We start from the raw sequence: 15,423 nt of genomic DNA, 5'->3' as shown, positions 1-15,423 counted from the left end.
CGGCAGCTCATATGCTCTTTTCTCTCTCTCTGCAGCTGGCGTCCACCCTGCATCTGTTTCTTTTCCTCTGCACTGTTCAACACCTCCTCAGCACCCACATACCCTACACAACCATACATGCTTTCATTGCTGATGTCAACATCCTATGGTTCATCTTAAACCTGTATATTTTAATAAATTATGTTATTTTAATCAATATATCTCTTTCTTGGACAGAGGAGGATTTTCAGGAAGAGAGTGGAAGTGTCAAAAGTCATTACTGAAGATGTTCATGCATTCTGCGCTGCTATCCTTTTGTCTGAAGGTTTATTATGCTATTTGTCTCAGTAATTTAAGTGAATAAGAATAGTGAATATAAATGTTAATGATAAAAGACATAATCAATAACCTTGATAATTAGGTAAGTGATGATGATAAAATCTAATCAATCCAACACTTTTGTTTGGGAGGTAAATCAATGATGTTCTCAAATCATCCAACAAGGGGATGGCTTAAATGTTGTGATTTATATATGTATAGATATGTGACTCTTCTTTCGTGGCCTGTGAGAGGAGGACACTGTGTTTTTTTGTGACACTGCTCTCCTTCAGCTGAGTAAGACCGGCTGTAAAAATGCTGCAGTGCTCTTTAAGTGTTTCTTTTTGATTTCCTCGATGATAGGCAGGCATTCTGACTTTATTCACTGGCCAGTGGTGTAACAATGAATTTCAAGAGTAGGCTACTGGCTACCCGATTACCATATTCATTGCAGGGCTTTAATTAATCTGACAAATGCAGAGGTAAAAGCTGCGGTCCCTCAGCTTCAGCGGCGCAGCCAAAGCTCGCCTGAAAACAGGGAGATAAAAGGAGTGCGGCGTGGCTCCTGGCCTTATCTGCTTTGTGTTCCAATCAGCCACGTTATTAATCATTGACATTAATTAGAGCCATTAATCACGCTTCAGAATAGATGTGTCTGTGTTTGGAGGGCGGAACAGGGATAGCACTGGAGCGTTTCGACAGGCGACACACCCCCCAAATGCTCAAATATATTCGACTGGAGTGTGAGACTTTTTATGATTAGCAGAGAACATGCAGAGTGTTGTACTCCAACACTTTCTGTCACCGAAAACAAATGTGGCTTGTAAAATGAAAGTTTTCCTAATGTTCTGGTCAAGTGGAGTCCGTCAATTAAATGAAAACAAAGTGCATCTGCGATAGTCGAGCACAAATTCATTATTTAAACGTCAAATGAATCAATCAATAATTAAATCATTTTGAGGAAACTCATGAATACTCAGCAGCATTGTCACATAATCACTAAACAGTAAAACAGAATTTAGTTGATCTGCTTCATGATACATTAGAAGACTGATGTTTGCAAAGCATCCCTATGAAGATGACAGTGACAGATATCAGACGAGGCTCGTGTAAAGAGCTCTACAGTACTGGAACTCACATCACTCAGGATTGTGAACGCTTCAGCCAGAGCTTCACCCAGCAGCCCGATCCCTTTGGCAAACAGCTTGTCCAGATGTTCCCGGAAATGCTAACAGATAACGACAGAAGTGGAAAAGAAAGGTTTTAAACATTAATCACAAAAATTCAACCTGATACGATCCACAGACATTCATCACATGGAGACTCACGTCTTTGTTGGTTCTGTCGGCTCGGACCAGCGTGCCATTCAAACAAGGCTCCACGTAGTGGATCTCCTGGTTATACTGAGGAGACACAAATAACATTTAGGTTACACTTTACGCTAGGTAACACATATTAACCATTAACTAGTCGCCTACTACCATGCAGTAACATGCTGGGTCTTTATTAGTCATTATAAAGCAGTTATTAATGTCTAACTACTGCACCATTAACATGTGCTCCCTCCATAACCTCCTCATTACTGCTTATTGGTAAAGTTGTTGTCCATGAATTAAGATCCTAATATCCTTTGCTCAGTATCTGCTTTATAAGACCCTACCACTAGAACAGTTATTCTCCCTTAACAACACTGTTTAAGTAGAATAGCACTCAGTAGATTGCATACCTCCGCCAAGGACCAGCAGTTACCATAAATTCAATAAAGCACAATCCAATATCCCAGTTTTTAATGTAAAGCAGCTGAAAAAAGACTATCCGCTATGAAAACATATTTAAATTTCCGAGATACAGATTTTTATTAGAATCTCCTTCACTCATTTATACTGGACGAGTCTCCAATATACGCCTGATTTTTTTTCATCAAGATCCATGTATTATTCCCTGAGACAAGAAGATTACAGAGAAACAGGACAGAGAGATGCGTATAAACGAACAAAGACAAACATGTATAGACACAAACTGAGAAAAAGGTGACAGGTCGGTTCAACGAAAACTTACTGCGAGGATGTTGAAGAAGTCGTCATCACCAAGTGTGTCTAATATGGAGGACACAGTCTGCCTGGCGATGGTCAGCCTCAGCCCCTTCATGCTTCCACTGACATCCACTAAGATTACAACATCCTTCGGAGATGTTGCTGCCTGAATGTACCTGAGATACAAAAGATTCAATTACACATTTTGATACCTTGGGGACTTAATTAACAATCTTTATTAACAGACAATATGATGCAGCAACACAAGCAGGGATTTTTGTCCGGTATGTAGAGGCTTACCACTTCCTGTTTCTACAATCAAAGCCGATGACACCATGTTCATCTGGGTGCCACTTCACTCCTGGGGAACAGATCAGGCGCTCGATTAGGGGAAAGTTTATGATGCTATAATATACTATATATAGAGTAAACAACTTGGATCTAAGATTTCACTCAGGTAAACGTACAAAAGTAAGTATCAAAAACAGTCTTTGTCAGTGCTGCATTATCATATTATTATCAGTGTGTAATTTGATGCATCAGAGGCCTTGAAAAACATTTTTCTCATTCCATTTTTACTGTCAGCGAGGTGGATCTACATGAAGACAAAGTTCATGTAAGAGATTTCTGTATTTTTCTGTTTTATCTCTGGTCTTCTCCCTGGTTCTGACAACCAATCAGTGTGAGGGAACATTGAATACAAAATGTGATGACAGCTGGTAGGTTGTTGGCTCATTTTGCCAGCATCCTCAATTAAAAAATCGAAGCACACAAACACAGTTCTATTGAAGTAGATTACACTGTTAAACCCTTGATTAAAAAAAAGTTACTTGTTTTATTTTCAAACTTTAAATGTGATTGTTGCCTATTTTGTCATGAATAATTAACATTTTAAGGTAAAAACAGGTTTTCTGGGACTAAATCTATCAAAATACATCATATTTTATAGACTTATAATATGTTTTGTATGTGCAATCCTAATCTGAAAGGTATATGTAAGGGAAATAAATGCAATGGAGTAAAAATATCAACATTCCCCTTTAAACAATTTAATGGAATAAAAGTGTAGAGAAGCATAAAGTGAAAAAACTCAAAATTGTACTTGAGAAAAGGAAGTGAGTGAATGTACTTTCCACCACTGTCTAGGATATAAACTACATATTGAGGGCTATATCTTTATTATTTTTTTTCTCACTCTTTGGAGTATGACCAAAATAAGAAACCAAGAGGAGTTCAGTCAAGTGTGATTTCCAGATAAATGATAAATATATTAGTAAAAGTCTTTTGTAAAAAAACTATTTTATATGAATGACTCTAAATACATAAAACATACAGAGTTTATATCTGTGTTACATTATCATCAGTTGTATCTCATCTCTGCGGCTTCGCTCCAGCACTGCAGTGAGCCCACCGCCTGTTTTATATCACTGTAACAGTCTGATAACTTCAGTTGGAGACAGCAGCCGTGCACTGTTCCTCGGTACGACTGTGGACCCACTCCGACAAATTCTGATTAATTACAGCCTGTATATATGCATCCTCTCTGATGGTCTGTAAAATTACAACATTAGCCAAATTACCCTTTTAGTAATTCTAAATCATTTGTTCTGATCTGTTTTTTTTCCCTCTGCGCTGACGGCTGATGGCTCCCTTGAGACCAGCCTTTCTTTTCCCACACACACACACACACACACACACACACACACACGGACAGACAGTGAAATAGGCCGACAGACAGACAGACCGCACTCACCAGGGTACTGCCTGAAGAAACCCTTGGCGCTCCCAAAGTACTGCCAGATCAGCGTCGGATCTCTTTCGAAATTATCTACAAACACTTTATTGAGAGCCTCGGACCAGTAAACTCCGTTCACGATGTCAGGATCTGAAGAGGAAGAGGGCAAACACACACACACAAACAGAGAAGTGAATTAAATGGTGATAATGGTAATCATTCTGGTCACCATTACCGAGCGAGCGGTTGACCTTTGTCCCTTATTGACCCCCCTGAAGGAGATACAAAGCCTGTGACTAAATCCTCCCCTCCCCTCCTCCTGCTGGACGAGCCTCCCTTTGTGCCGTGAACAGAGAGTTATGGGGAGTCCATTATAGCCAAACAAAAGCAGCCGAGGCCATACACAGGGTGAGGTGACACTCTCCGTTATAAAACAAGAAGCGAGTGAACAGCCAGCATATGACAAACATCTTTTCCATCTGCACTCTCTCCAGTCTCTTTGAGAGGTCTGCAGTTGCTCTCTGTTTACGTCTGGACTGTTATCGATCCCCTTAACTCCACTTCTCCCAGCGTGAGCCACCATTCCTCACTTTCACTGCCGTTCATCAGCTCACAATAACACTCACACAATCCCGGCTGAGCTCTCACCTTTGTTGTACATGTTGGTGGGCACCTGCACCACGCTGAGGCTCAGGTTGACTGACAGGTTATTGAAATGGTCGTTGGGCTCCAGGAGGAACTCTCCTCCCAGCTCCACGTTATTGCCCTGCTCGTCCACTTCATTGATCAGCACAGCGTTGAAGTACTCATACTGTGGAGAAGAATGAACACAGCAAATGTTAACTGCAGCCTGCAGAGACGTAAATGTGCAGTTGTGAGCCGTGTTATTCTTTTATCGCACAGCTAAAATAGCAATGTTGATATGAATATTAAAGGATTGGTTCGTATTTTTACGAGATAAGCCTATCTTGAAACGATATAAATATGCCCATATGTCTATTTATAACAGTTTTTTTTCAATGTCAGAGATGGGGGAGAAAATCCGCCCATCCTTAAGTTCAGTCGAAGCTAAATCTGAGCTGTCTGAATCAGTCAAATCAAATAAGTGTCTTCCATTTACAGTCTTTTTAGTACAAAATTGATGGACTCATTTATTTTCTCCTGATAACATTGCTGCAGCAGATGTTTACTAACACAAAGATGGAGTCCAGGACTGATCTCTTATGTTGGAGTCACAATGTGCTGCAGTGCTGCAGGGGGTGATGTATTTTTGCAGGCTAACCCGGAAGTTAGCATCGCCCTGGCTCTCAATCACAAAAAAAAGCCTGTTAGATTTTTCCCTTTGGATTGGATTTTGGATTATTACAGAAAAGCTCTGTGGAGAGGACAAGTTTATGATACTTACATGTTCTGTTCAGCAAGATAATCTTCACATATGAAAAAACACTTTTGTGATTTTTGAAGCATAAATGAGCCCACCAGAAGTAAAAAGCTAATGTTTGACTAAAAACTAACTACATCACAGTCGCATGACTTCAACATCACCACTAAGTTTCCTACTACACTTCACTATAGACTGATCACTCTATACTTTGAAAAGTTAGAGTTAGACTAAGGTCCGCCTGTAAAGACGTAGTAGATGAGTTTCTTTGTCCGGTGTGATGACGTTTAATGCTCCTGACAACTGCTGTAGTCTCATTTAGCCAGTCGTTAGCAACCGCGGTTTTTACGACACTTAAAAATCTTTTTAATTCAAATGTGGGGTATTTACTTTACGAAGTGTGACAATATCTTAAGCCTGTGGTAACCACAGACCCTATTTCAGGCTTTTAACTGAAAACCCATTCACTTCGAGACGAGGGAACAGGATTGTAGGACTCATTTCACTCTATAGGAAGAGGAGGAACAACTACAACAACCAAAAACTGTTTCAATGTGCACATGAAAAGTGAACCTTTATTTTAAAGTTAGACAAAGGCCTTTCTAACACACATTATTTATCAAATGCACAATAACAGGTGCTAAGTCTAAATCTGTTGTCGTAGCATTATAAGCTATCAAATCTGAAATCCTAAAAAAACAGAGGAGTAAAAAGGACAAAATGAAGAGATAGAAAATAAAGTTTCACAATAAAACAAAAAAAAGGACGATAAATTTGGGTAAAAATACAAAATATAGCATGGCTCGTCACAGTGTATAAAATATTACATAAGTATTTGACACTCTTTATTCAGCGTTTTAAAATTTACCAGTGTGTCAGCTAAAATTGTCACTGCGGTCTAAGAAGGACCTGCACTGCTGTGACTACCAGTGAAAAGTCGGGCCTCCCTGAAGTGAAAGCCAACAGTTTGTCTGTCCTGTCCTTCACTGCCTGCTGCAGCAGAGGAAAAGACTACCTCATCCTGTCTGAGCGGCCTCTCTGTGGCCTCTGGTCCTTATTGTCTGCACTGAGAGGGAAAGAGCGGTTGAGATGGAGGGAGAGATGGAGGGAGGGAGAGATGGGTGATGGACTCTACAGCATCACACTCGGGGGAGGCCGCGCGGGCATCACCATCAAGCAGCCCCTGACAGCTCATACCACGCCTGAGCAGCTCTCTGACGAGCTGCGGCGGGGCGAGGGGGGGAGGAGGAGGAGGAGGAGGAGCAGGAGGAGGAGGAGGAGGAGGAGGGGGGAGACGGGCTGCGGAGAGGGGAGCAGCAGGGGAGAGAAACGTGCACCCTCAGCAGAACTGATAGTGCTGTAGAGAGGCACGTTAACCACCAGGGTTATTACTGTAGAGCAGGCCATGGGACACTGCAGCTCTCCGAGACGCCCCGCTGACTCTTACACCGCTGCAGTTAGCTGGAGGCCCCACTGCAGAGATGTGCCCTCCATTACAGGCTGCTGGGCCCTACTGTAACCACAGTCACATGTCTGCAGATGCTGGGTCTCAATAAGCTTTATTCTGTACGCTGAAGGTTTAACAGGCGCTGACTCACACTGTAGCCGTTTTAGCTAACTTCTTAATAGGATCCAAACTAATTGATCTGAAGCTTCCCTGATCACGTTGTTCAAGATGTTCAGTTACATTAATATATGAGGAAAACACATTAAATACTCTGTAGCAAAAATCTGTGTCGGTGGTATTTTCAACTCAAATATTTATAATGTTTAAAAACCTGCATGTTAGCAGCAGCTGATTAAAAATATGATTTTTGAAGAAATTATCAGAATTGTTATATTTTCCAATATCGTTCTCACTCTCTTTAATTTTTTCTTCTCGAACAAAAAATATTAAACACACAGAAAACAATGATTCCTTAATTACACAACAACGTTTTGCTTTTTACTTATGCTTCAAATGTTTCAGGGGCAACCACAAAAGCAGAACTGTCAGCCTTTAACGTGAAGCTTGGCGAGATTTTGTCAGAAAGATTAAAGAAAGTTTGAAAGCACACAAAGAGCTTTTATTCTGCTGGTGTGCCTCGTCATTTATTTAAAATGCAAGTTAAGATTTTATGTTCAAATTCAAATTTCTGAAGTGTTCTTCAAGATTCAAGGTGAAAAAACTGTATTGTCTATCACATAATGTCAGAAAATTGTCCTGTGTTAGGGCTGAAAACCAACATAAAATCATAAACTAATGAAAGAATCACATCCTGTTGTGACTGTTTTAACTGCTTTTCATTTGTTGTTTGTTCTGCTTTTTGTCTCTTCCTTTTTCCATTCTTAAATCATCTTTGAGTTTAAATAAAGGTTTGAAATAAATAAAAGCAGGTGTACAAAGCTGCATTAAAAAGTAGTGACAGTCTATTTAAAATGGATGCTACAGTGGGAATAAAAGAGTTTGTGCAAGTTCTTGATTTTCTAAATCTGTCAGAAGGTTTTATAGGCCCACATCAATGTTGTGAGTTCAACGCAAACGCTCTCCAAGCCATCACAAAACTAAAGACACATTAAATTAAATTAAATTTAATTTAATTTAATTAATCAAGTAACAGCAAACTTTGTGTTGCTCCATCACCAGGCCTGATCTGCACACCCTTGAACCGCGGGGGTCAATGCAAACCCTCCCCCCCGACTGTCCTGACACGAAGCAGCTGAGATAAGAGCAGCCGGCTTATCTCATTGTGGTCAGTGAAATGGTGCGTGAAAAATGTGCGGTGTCAGGGGAGGCGAGGTTGGCTAAATGATGCCACGAGGAGTAATATCATGACATCACATCATTATCGCAGGTGGATATTGAATTTTCCTTATTATTTTTTATGGCCTTTAAGATGAAATGTGTGCGTGAGAGGCCTGTGCTGTGTGCTGTTGAAGAGCTTGAGCTTAAATGTATATAAGATTTGTTTGTTTTTTTCATTTTTTATATGATCTAAAAAAACACATTAATGGTTGTGATGATGCTATTAAAATGCAACATACACAGATATTTGTCTTTGGCAAAATATTAAAAGAAAGCCATTAAATTATGTTCACAGATGGATTTCTGCAAACAAAAATATTATAAAGAATTGAATTAATACTGGTGTTTTATGTTTTAGATTTGTGGAGTCCATTTATATATTGGTTGATCCGTGGACTGAAAGTGAAAGACAAAAAAAATGTTGAAGAAGCGTCTGTAGAAAACTGAAAACTTGTTTTCATATAGTAATAACAGGCCAAATTTTATACAATAGAAATATGTTATAAAACAGAACTGCATAAATCCTTCAGTAAATTGTGGTTTTGTAAGTAAACTGATTTATTATAAGGATAGCATTAAAACAAAGACACGTTTCCTTTATTATTAGTATAAAATATGACTTGTTTTTGCTTTAAAGGTCCAGTCTACCTGTCTTGTTATGGCTGTGTGAACAGCAGAGAAACGTGCAGGGAACAAGGTGACTGAAATGTATTCACATGATGTAAATGCTTCTATTAACTGTAAAGTGCCGCCGTTATTTCAGTGTTTTGTTGCTCGACTGGGTTTTCCAATCTCGAGCCATGAAAGTGAAACAATGCGCCGCGCAAAAGAGTTTCATTTATCTTTGTCCACTGGACAGAGAGGGGGGTGGGGGGGAGGGAGAGAGAGAGAGAGAGAGAGAGAGAGAGAGAGAGAGAAATACTGCATTCCCTCTGCAGACTCTGAGGAGGCTCGGTGGAAATCCGCAATGAGAGCCGCTAAATAATGTCCTGAAGAGAGTCAGAGCAGCGAGCATATCCTGTGAAATATAATTAAAAGTAGACGAACTGCAGGCCGACTTCTGTCTCCCATTTGTCTCTCTGCTCCAGCCTGTGTGACCACACAGACTCCAACACTAAACCGCTCATACTTAAACGCACACATTCAACCACCACAGCCTGCAGCAGCCTTTAATTCTGCATGCAACACTGGGAGTAGATGTAACACTGTACTACAGTCATCAGCCTACTGTCCTGCAGCAGCTGCACAGACCTGCATGTGAGCCGTGATTACACTTAAAAAACAGTCAGTGTGAGTTATGACACATGGCGCTGCAGTGCTTGTCAAAGAGGCATTGTGTATCAGGAGGCTGCCATGACGTCAGTGTGACCTGAAGGACGCTGCCAGTGCAATTAAAGACTTTTAGGGCCTGTTACCCTTCTCTCACCTTGCAGCCGCTCCTCCTCCACAGTGCAGCTAAAAATGATTCACCCAGGTCTCACACCATGACGCACCATTTCTTTTTTTAATTATTACGTTCCGCTTTTCTTTTCTTTTCTTTTCTTTTCTTTTCTTTTCTTTTCTTTTCTTTTCTTTTCTTTTCTTCAAACCTCACCTGCAGGTCGGGATTCTCTTCGTGCTGATGATGCGCTTCTTCTGCTGCCTCCACCAGCCGCTGAGAGGAGAACAGAAGTTGGTTAAGAAAATAACTATTACGCACAAAAAAATCCGATACTTCCTACATAACGTTCAAGCGTGTTCACATTAGGTAATACACGTAATTCTTCAGGACCTCCACAAGTTTTCTGTTACCCTCTGCTGCGCTCTGTATTTGTCACCCTCGCTGTTTGCCATTTCCAAATCTCAACAAATGTCATTCTGCGGACGAACATGATCGAGCACCATTTCCAGGCTTTAGATTAATCTTGGATGGAATCGATGTCCAGCTTCTTCTTCTTCTTCTTCTTCTTCTTTTTTCTTTTTTTTAAGAGTAAACTCACGATCAGTCTCTCCTTGTTTGACAATCCTTATACTATTTTAAAAGGCCAAAAAATATGCATAAAATATAGGGCACTGCACTGTAGAGTGCCGCTGTAAAAATGATTGATGGAGGCAGGTTGAAGCGGGATTTCACGCCGTGTACCAAAGCAGCGATAGCTTCTGTAATAATAACTGGCTCCTGTAAAATGTGCTTGGCTCTGTGTTTCCGGGGGAAACGCCACCTAAACGTTCCGGTCCCCCTCTCGCAGGTAATTAACATCTGTCACATGTGTCAAAATAACTGCTGAGCGGTGGTGGACAAATTCAATTGACCTCACGGTGAGTTCTCATGTCGTCAGCACTCCGCAAATAATAATTATAATAATAATAATAAAAACATAATGAAATAAATATAACGTTTGAATTCTCTCGTCCATAATGTTCCTTCTGATAAAATGCACCTGCAGCGTCACACAGCTCACCTTCAGCACTTCATTGAGGTCACTGCCTCGTTTGCAAACTCAATTTGGAGGGAAGCGTGATGACGTCATTAGATTGGGATTAATCACACCTGTGACGGGGCAGGTTTAAATATGAGACTGGGTATAATTAAAAAAAAACAACAACACTTTAATATCCCATATAAGTGTCATTTACTACGCACGTGCGATCAGGTAAGGGGGAGATAAACGTTATCATTTCCCAGCAGTCCCCGCGAGGTGCATCATTAAAATGGTCGCAGGCTCCTCTGCTCTCAGGTCGCAGACAGACTGTAATGTTTACACGTGAGACAGTGTTCATGACAGAGCTTTTAACATCAACACTGAGCACAGATCTGATTTTTGAACGCAGCACAATATTCTGCTTTTTCTCCAGAATCATCAGCTCAATTCAGGGACTGTAGGAAAATTAGGCCTGTAGTGGAGCGGAGAGGGTTATGCTTGAATTAAAAAAAACATTAAATAAAAACAACTCTTCCTGCATATTTATTATTATCTTTGGCGCCTTTAAGAAAAAAATGCAACACCAAACCCTCTAATATCTCAAAATTATATAATTGTGTTCTTCTATTCAAATCTTAATCCCACTCCCACTGAACAATTATAAAACTGTGGTAAAATCCATGTGCGTGCAAAGGTTTTATCTGATCATTTCAGTGTGTTTCTTCTGTTAATTTACTGTTGTATCTCTGTGTTGCTGCCATTCTTGGTCAGGTCTCCCGTGTAAAAAGAGATCTGTGACATCAAATTAAAAGCAAAATCATTTAAAAAATTGCAAACTCAAAAAAACGTTACGTCCTTTTTTATTAAATATTCCAGCCTTCGTTGATTCTCAGGGGCTTTACGCCTGCAGTCTTTTGATCCAAATAATAACATAAAGATGAATTAGATCCAGTGCTGTTGGCCTGTTTTGATCAGATGTCTGATAAAATGACTGTCCATCATAATTAAACCAATCACTGGTGCCAGATAACCAGATGTGCTGGAGACTCAAAGGAGGCTGTTTCCTCTGGGCAGTGTGCCAAACAGCACACCATGAAATACAAAAAACACAAGTTGAGTGCTATTAGTGCATTTTAAAACCTTAAAAGATCCTCCCTTTAGCTGGAAGAAAATAACATGTTCTTTCCCCTGAAATAGATGAAAATGAATGAGTAAATAAATACAGAATAAAAGGCTGCTTTCAGACCTACCCTGGTGGCCTCTGCTTTTTTCCGGAAGACTTCCTCCATCTTCACCGCCAGGTTTTTCACCAGTTTCACACCATCAATTTCTTCCACTCTGACTGACTTTTCAAATTCTTTATATTTCTGAAAATAAACAAATGTTTACAGAGGGAACAACTACAAATCACATAACACTGACTGTAGGAAAACATAATGCACACTAATGGAGCTCCTGTAGTTGATTAACCTATTAAAACATTAAGATAATCATCTTCTTCTGTGTGCATGTGAGTTCTGCAACGTTTTAAAGCACTATAGTTCCTCTGCGTCTCACCCTGGAGAGGTGGGGAATTGTTAAACAAGGCTTATAAGCCGTCAACATGTTGGCTGACAAGCTGCATGCAGCCAGACTCAGATGAACGCTTGATAAAACCCTCGCTGCAACACAGAATGATTGATAGTCTTTATCCTGTCTCAGTCATTGGCTGCACATGCTGCCTCTTCCTCTCTGATTGGCTGGAGATGGCCATGTTGGGTGGCCGGTGGGGAGGGGCGGGGCTGGATCTGAAGGCTATGCATGGTAAGAGGGTAATTGAAATGGAGTCAAAGCACAGGAGAAAGATAATAACGTGTCAAGCTCGGGTGATTCTGGGTAATGAACTACACCTCACATAATGCTGATGCTGCTGGATGCACCGGACCTCCAGTGGTACAGAACAAAGCCCGCCACAGCTCGGAGGAATATAACATTACATAATCCCACACCTGACTCGCACACACAAACACACACACACCCACACACACCTGTCAAATAAAAACAAAAACCTGATCCTCTCACGCTGTCCAGTCAGCCACGTCACACACACTTCCAATAACCTTATCTAAAAATAAACAAGAGCCACGCAGGGCTCGCAGCACACATTCAAACATATTACACATTGTGCGGACACAAAAACACACACACTCCAGTACATGAGGCGACAAATTACCTACTGAAAGGAAGAGTGTGGGCTCGCAGTGGAGCAGAACAGTTCATTTCACGCCTGTCCTCCTCGCCTCAGCACCCCCTGTCCCCCAGTCCCCCCCTCACTCCCCTTCCCTCACACTCCTCTAGTCATCATGAGGAGGTAAAGCCCCATCCATCAAAGACACTGATCATGATTATTGATTAGAGTAATGACCAGTGCAGGAGTGAGGCCTGCCTGCCGGGAGCCCATAGAGCCCCGTGTTTCCCCCCCACTTTTGCAGAAATCTTAGTAAAAATCGGGTAATTCACCATAAAAGCATCTAATGATCAGCCTTAATGACCAGCCCCTAACGACCCGTCAGTTCCCTCACAGCTCACTGCTTTGTGCTGACTGGCTTGGCGCAGCTCTCTCCAGACATGCCTCCATGAACAGGAACACGAGCAAAGTGCTTACATGCACACAAAAACAGAATAGGAACAAATCTGCAGGGCATACAGCGAAAAATGTTTTTGCACAAAGACAAAATGCACACATGGCAACAAATGGAAGGCTTCAGCTTCCACCGCACGTTTGAAGTTATATGTTTTATATTAAAGAAGTGTCACCTCAGTGCAAGCAGGCCCTGGAGCCTGGAGCCGTCTCTTGATTGCAGTTTGAACGCTTTCCCCATGTTTGCGTGGACTTCTGGCTCCTCCGCTTTCCTCCCACAGACATGCAGCCGTAGTTTTAGGGTTAAGCCTGCTATTGACCTTGATTGTAGTGCTGGCCTCAGAACTGGAGTTGGTCCCTGGACGCGGTGCTGTGATAGCCCACAGCTCCTAGAATAGTGAGGATGGGTCAAATGCAGAGGATTAACAAGAATGACGGAGGTTCAGGTAATAAATAAAGAGTATTTCATGTTAAAAATGGACTAAACAGGATTTATACTGTACATGAGTAAAATGGATGTCATGTTAACTAAGTGACCAGAAAGAAACTGTCCACTGTAGTGCTGTCCTGTAACAGTATTACTCAGTGGTCAGAGAAGTGTTGATTGTTGTGTTCTTGACTTAAAATGCATCATTAAAAGGTGCCTAGAACGATACACGTATAAATATGACTAACACACAGTGTTTAAAACACCTTTCCGTACAATGCAGCTCAATTTAACACCACACGAGGAACTGAGTCACTGTGCAAACAGCTGAAACCAAAAGAAAATGAAAACTAAAACTCGATATTTTAGCCTGTGTCATTCACACTGGGGACGTTGAGGATGTATCCCGCCACTTCTTGATATAGACCATTTTTTCCCCATTACTTAGTAAAGCCATATTTCGTTAAATATAAATAGTGTGCACCAAGAAATGTTGACGAACAAATGAGAACGCTTTGCTGCTAAATATTCTGGTGAGAGATTATGAGAAAATTTTAATCCAGGAACTAAAATGTACAGTACACTATAAAAGTAATTCATAATTTGATCAACATACTGTCAAAGCAGAATAAAATACGTTAGATGGACTGATTAGCTAGCTAGACAAGCCTTAGGTTTGCAAACATAAATCATTACATCGCCTCCCTTTTTTATAGGATCCCCCGTTACATTGCCTAAAATCAATTGTTGAACACCATTTCAAAATGTTTTTCCATCTGAGCCCTTCTGTGCCCACCACTTTTTAACACAAAGTGACGCCCCTGCAATTTAGGTTTATATTTACTGCAGGGTGACACTTTATGGTGTGTTCTTCAAAACACTCTTTTTACTGTAAACTCTCAATATTAAAGACCAAACAAAGACAAGCATGCTGTTCAGCCTGAAGTACAAAAAGTTGTTTTTAGCGCTGAGTAGACAGTGAAGAGACCTGAGGCTCTGCAGTCCATTACCTTAAGAAGACATTATTGCCTTTGGCTGCAAACTAAGTTCTGCTAACCTGCTACTGTAGATAGACAGATATGCAAGGATATAACTGATATAACTTCATCTGGGTTTAACGCACAGATCTTTTCATATCTCCACTTAATCTGAATTCTAGTGCAAATCCCCTTCAAACTTTCAAATTAAACTGTAGTGATGCAGCAATAAAAACATGTTTTGGGTTTAGATGAGGACATAGATTTGACATGTTTTCTGTAATCATTTTTTCTGTATAGGCTTCGTCCTTTTTTTTACAGCCTTTTGGGGTATCATATTACATATTTCGGTGTCTATTTTTTGTACGTTGTAAGCATGTACATTTTCGTGTCATCTGATCTTCACCTGGTATGTCATCATATGGGTCATGTGAATGCCTCTATATTGGCTGTTGCTATTATATAAGTGGGGCCACATCGTGTTTTCTGTTGTTTGGAGCCCTGATGAAGACCTAATGGTCGAAACACGTTGGCTTTTTAATTGATTGCCCTTTAAATGATTTAGCCACTGAGGTTTTTAAATATTTTCTTCCTTGTTCAGATACTTTGGAGTACCTGGATTGTCTCTAGTTTTCTTATTCCCTGTTTCCTAGAGCACACAACACAATTTTCATCTACGCTGTGTTACATAGAGCAACCAGCCATCTCCCTTTCTGTTAACATGATCTAAGTAACAAGTACATTCTGTCTGTAAAACTGTCCCAGT

General features: G+C 40.7%; 1 protein-coding gene across 1 annotated transcript in view; it reads right to left on the bottom strand.

Annotated features, from left to right (window-relative positions):
* cacna2d3 (calcium channel, voltage dependent, alpha2/delta subunit 3) overlaps nt 1–15,423 on the bottom strand; it is a 38,537-nt gene that overhangs the window by 20,508 nt on the left and 2,606 nt on the right. The window contains exons 3-11 of the mRNA XM_073467681.1: nt 13,430–13,642; nt 11,884–12,000; nt 9,826–9,885; nt 4,714–4,876; nt 4,084–4,215; nt 2,631–2,691; nt 2,356–2,506; nt 1,626–1,700; nt 1,436–1,525 (exon numbers count right to left, since the gene is read on the bottom strand). Of these exons, the coding sequence (XP_073323782.1) occupies nt 1,436–1,525; nt 1,626–1,700; nt 2,356–2,506; nt 2,631–2,691; nt 4,084–4,215; nt 4,714–4,876; nt 9,826–9,885; nt 11,884–12,000; nt 13,430–13,642 (1,062 nt within the window). The remainder of the gene's footprint in view (nt 1–1,435; nt 1,526–1,625; nt 1,701–2,355; nt 2,507–2,630; nt 2,692–4,083; nt 4,216–4,713; nt 4,877–9,825; nt 9,886–11,883; nt 12,001–13,429; nt 13,643–15,423) is intronic.

Source organism: Pagrus major, chromosome 6, assembly GCF_040436345.1.
Source record: "Pagrus major chromosome 6, Pma_NU_1.0".
NCBI lineage: Eukaryota > Metazoa > Chordata > Actinopteri > Spariformes > Sparidae > Pagrus > Pagrus major.
Note: the sequence above shows the minus strand (reverse complement) of the source record. Positions and strands in the feature narration are given on the sequence as shown.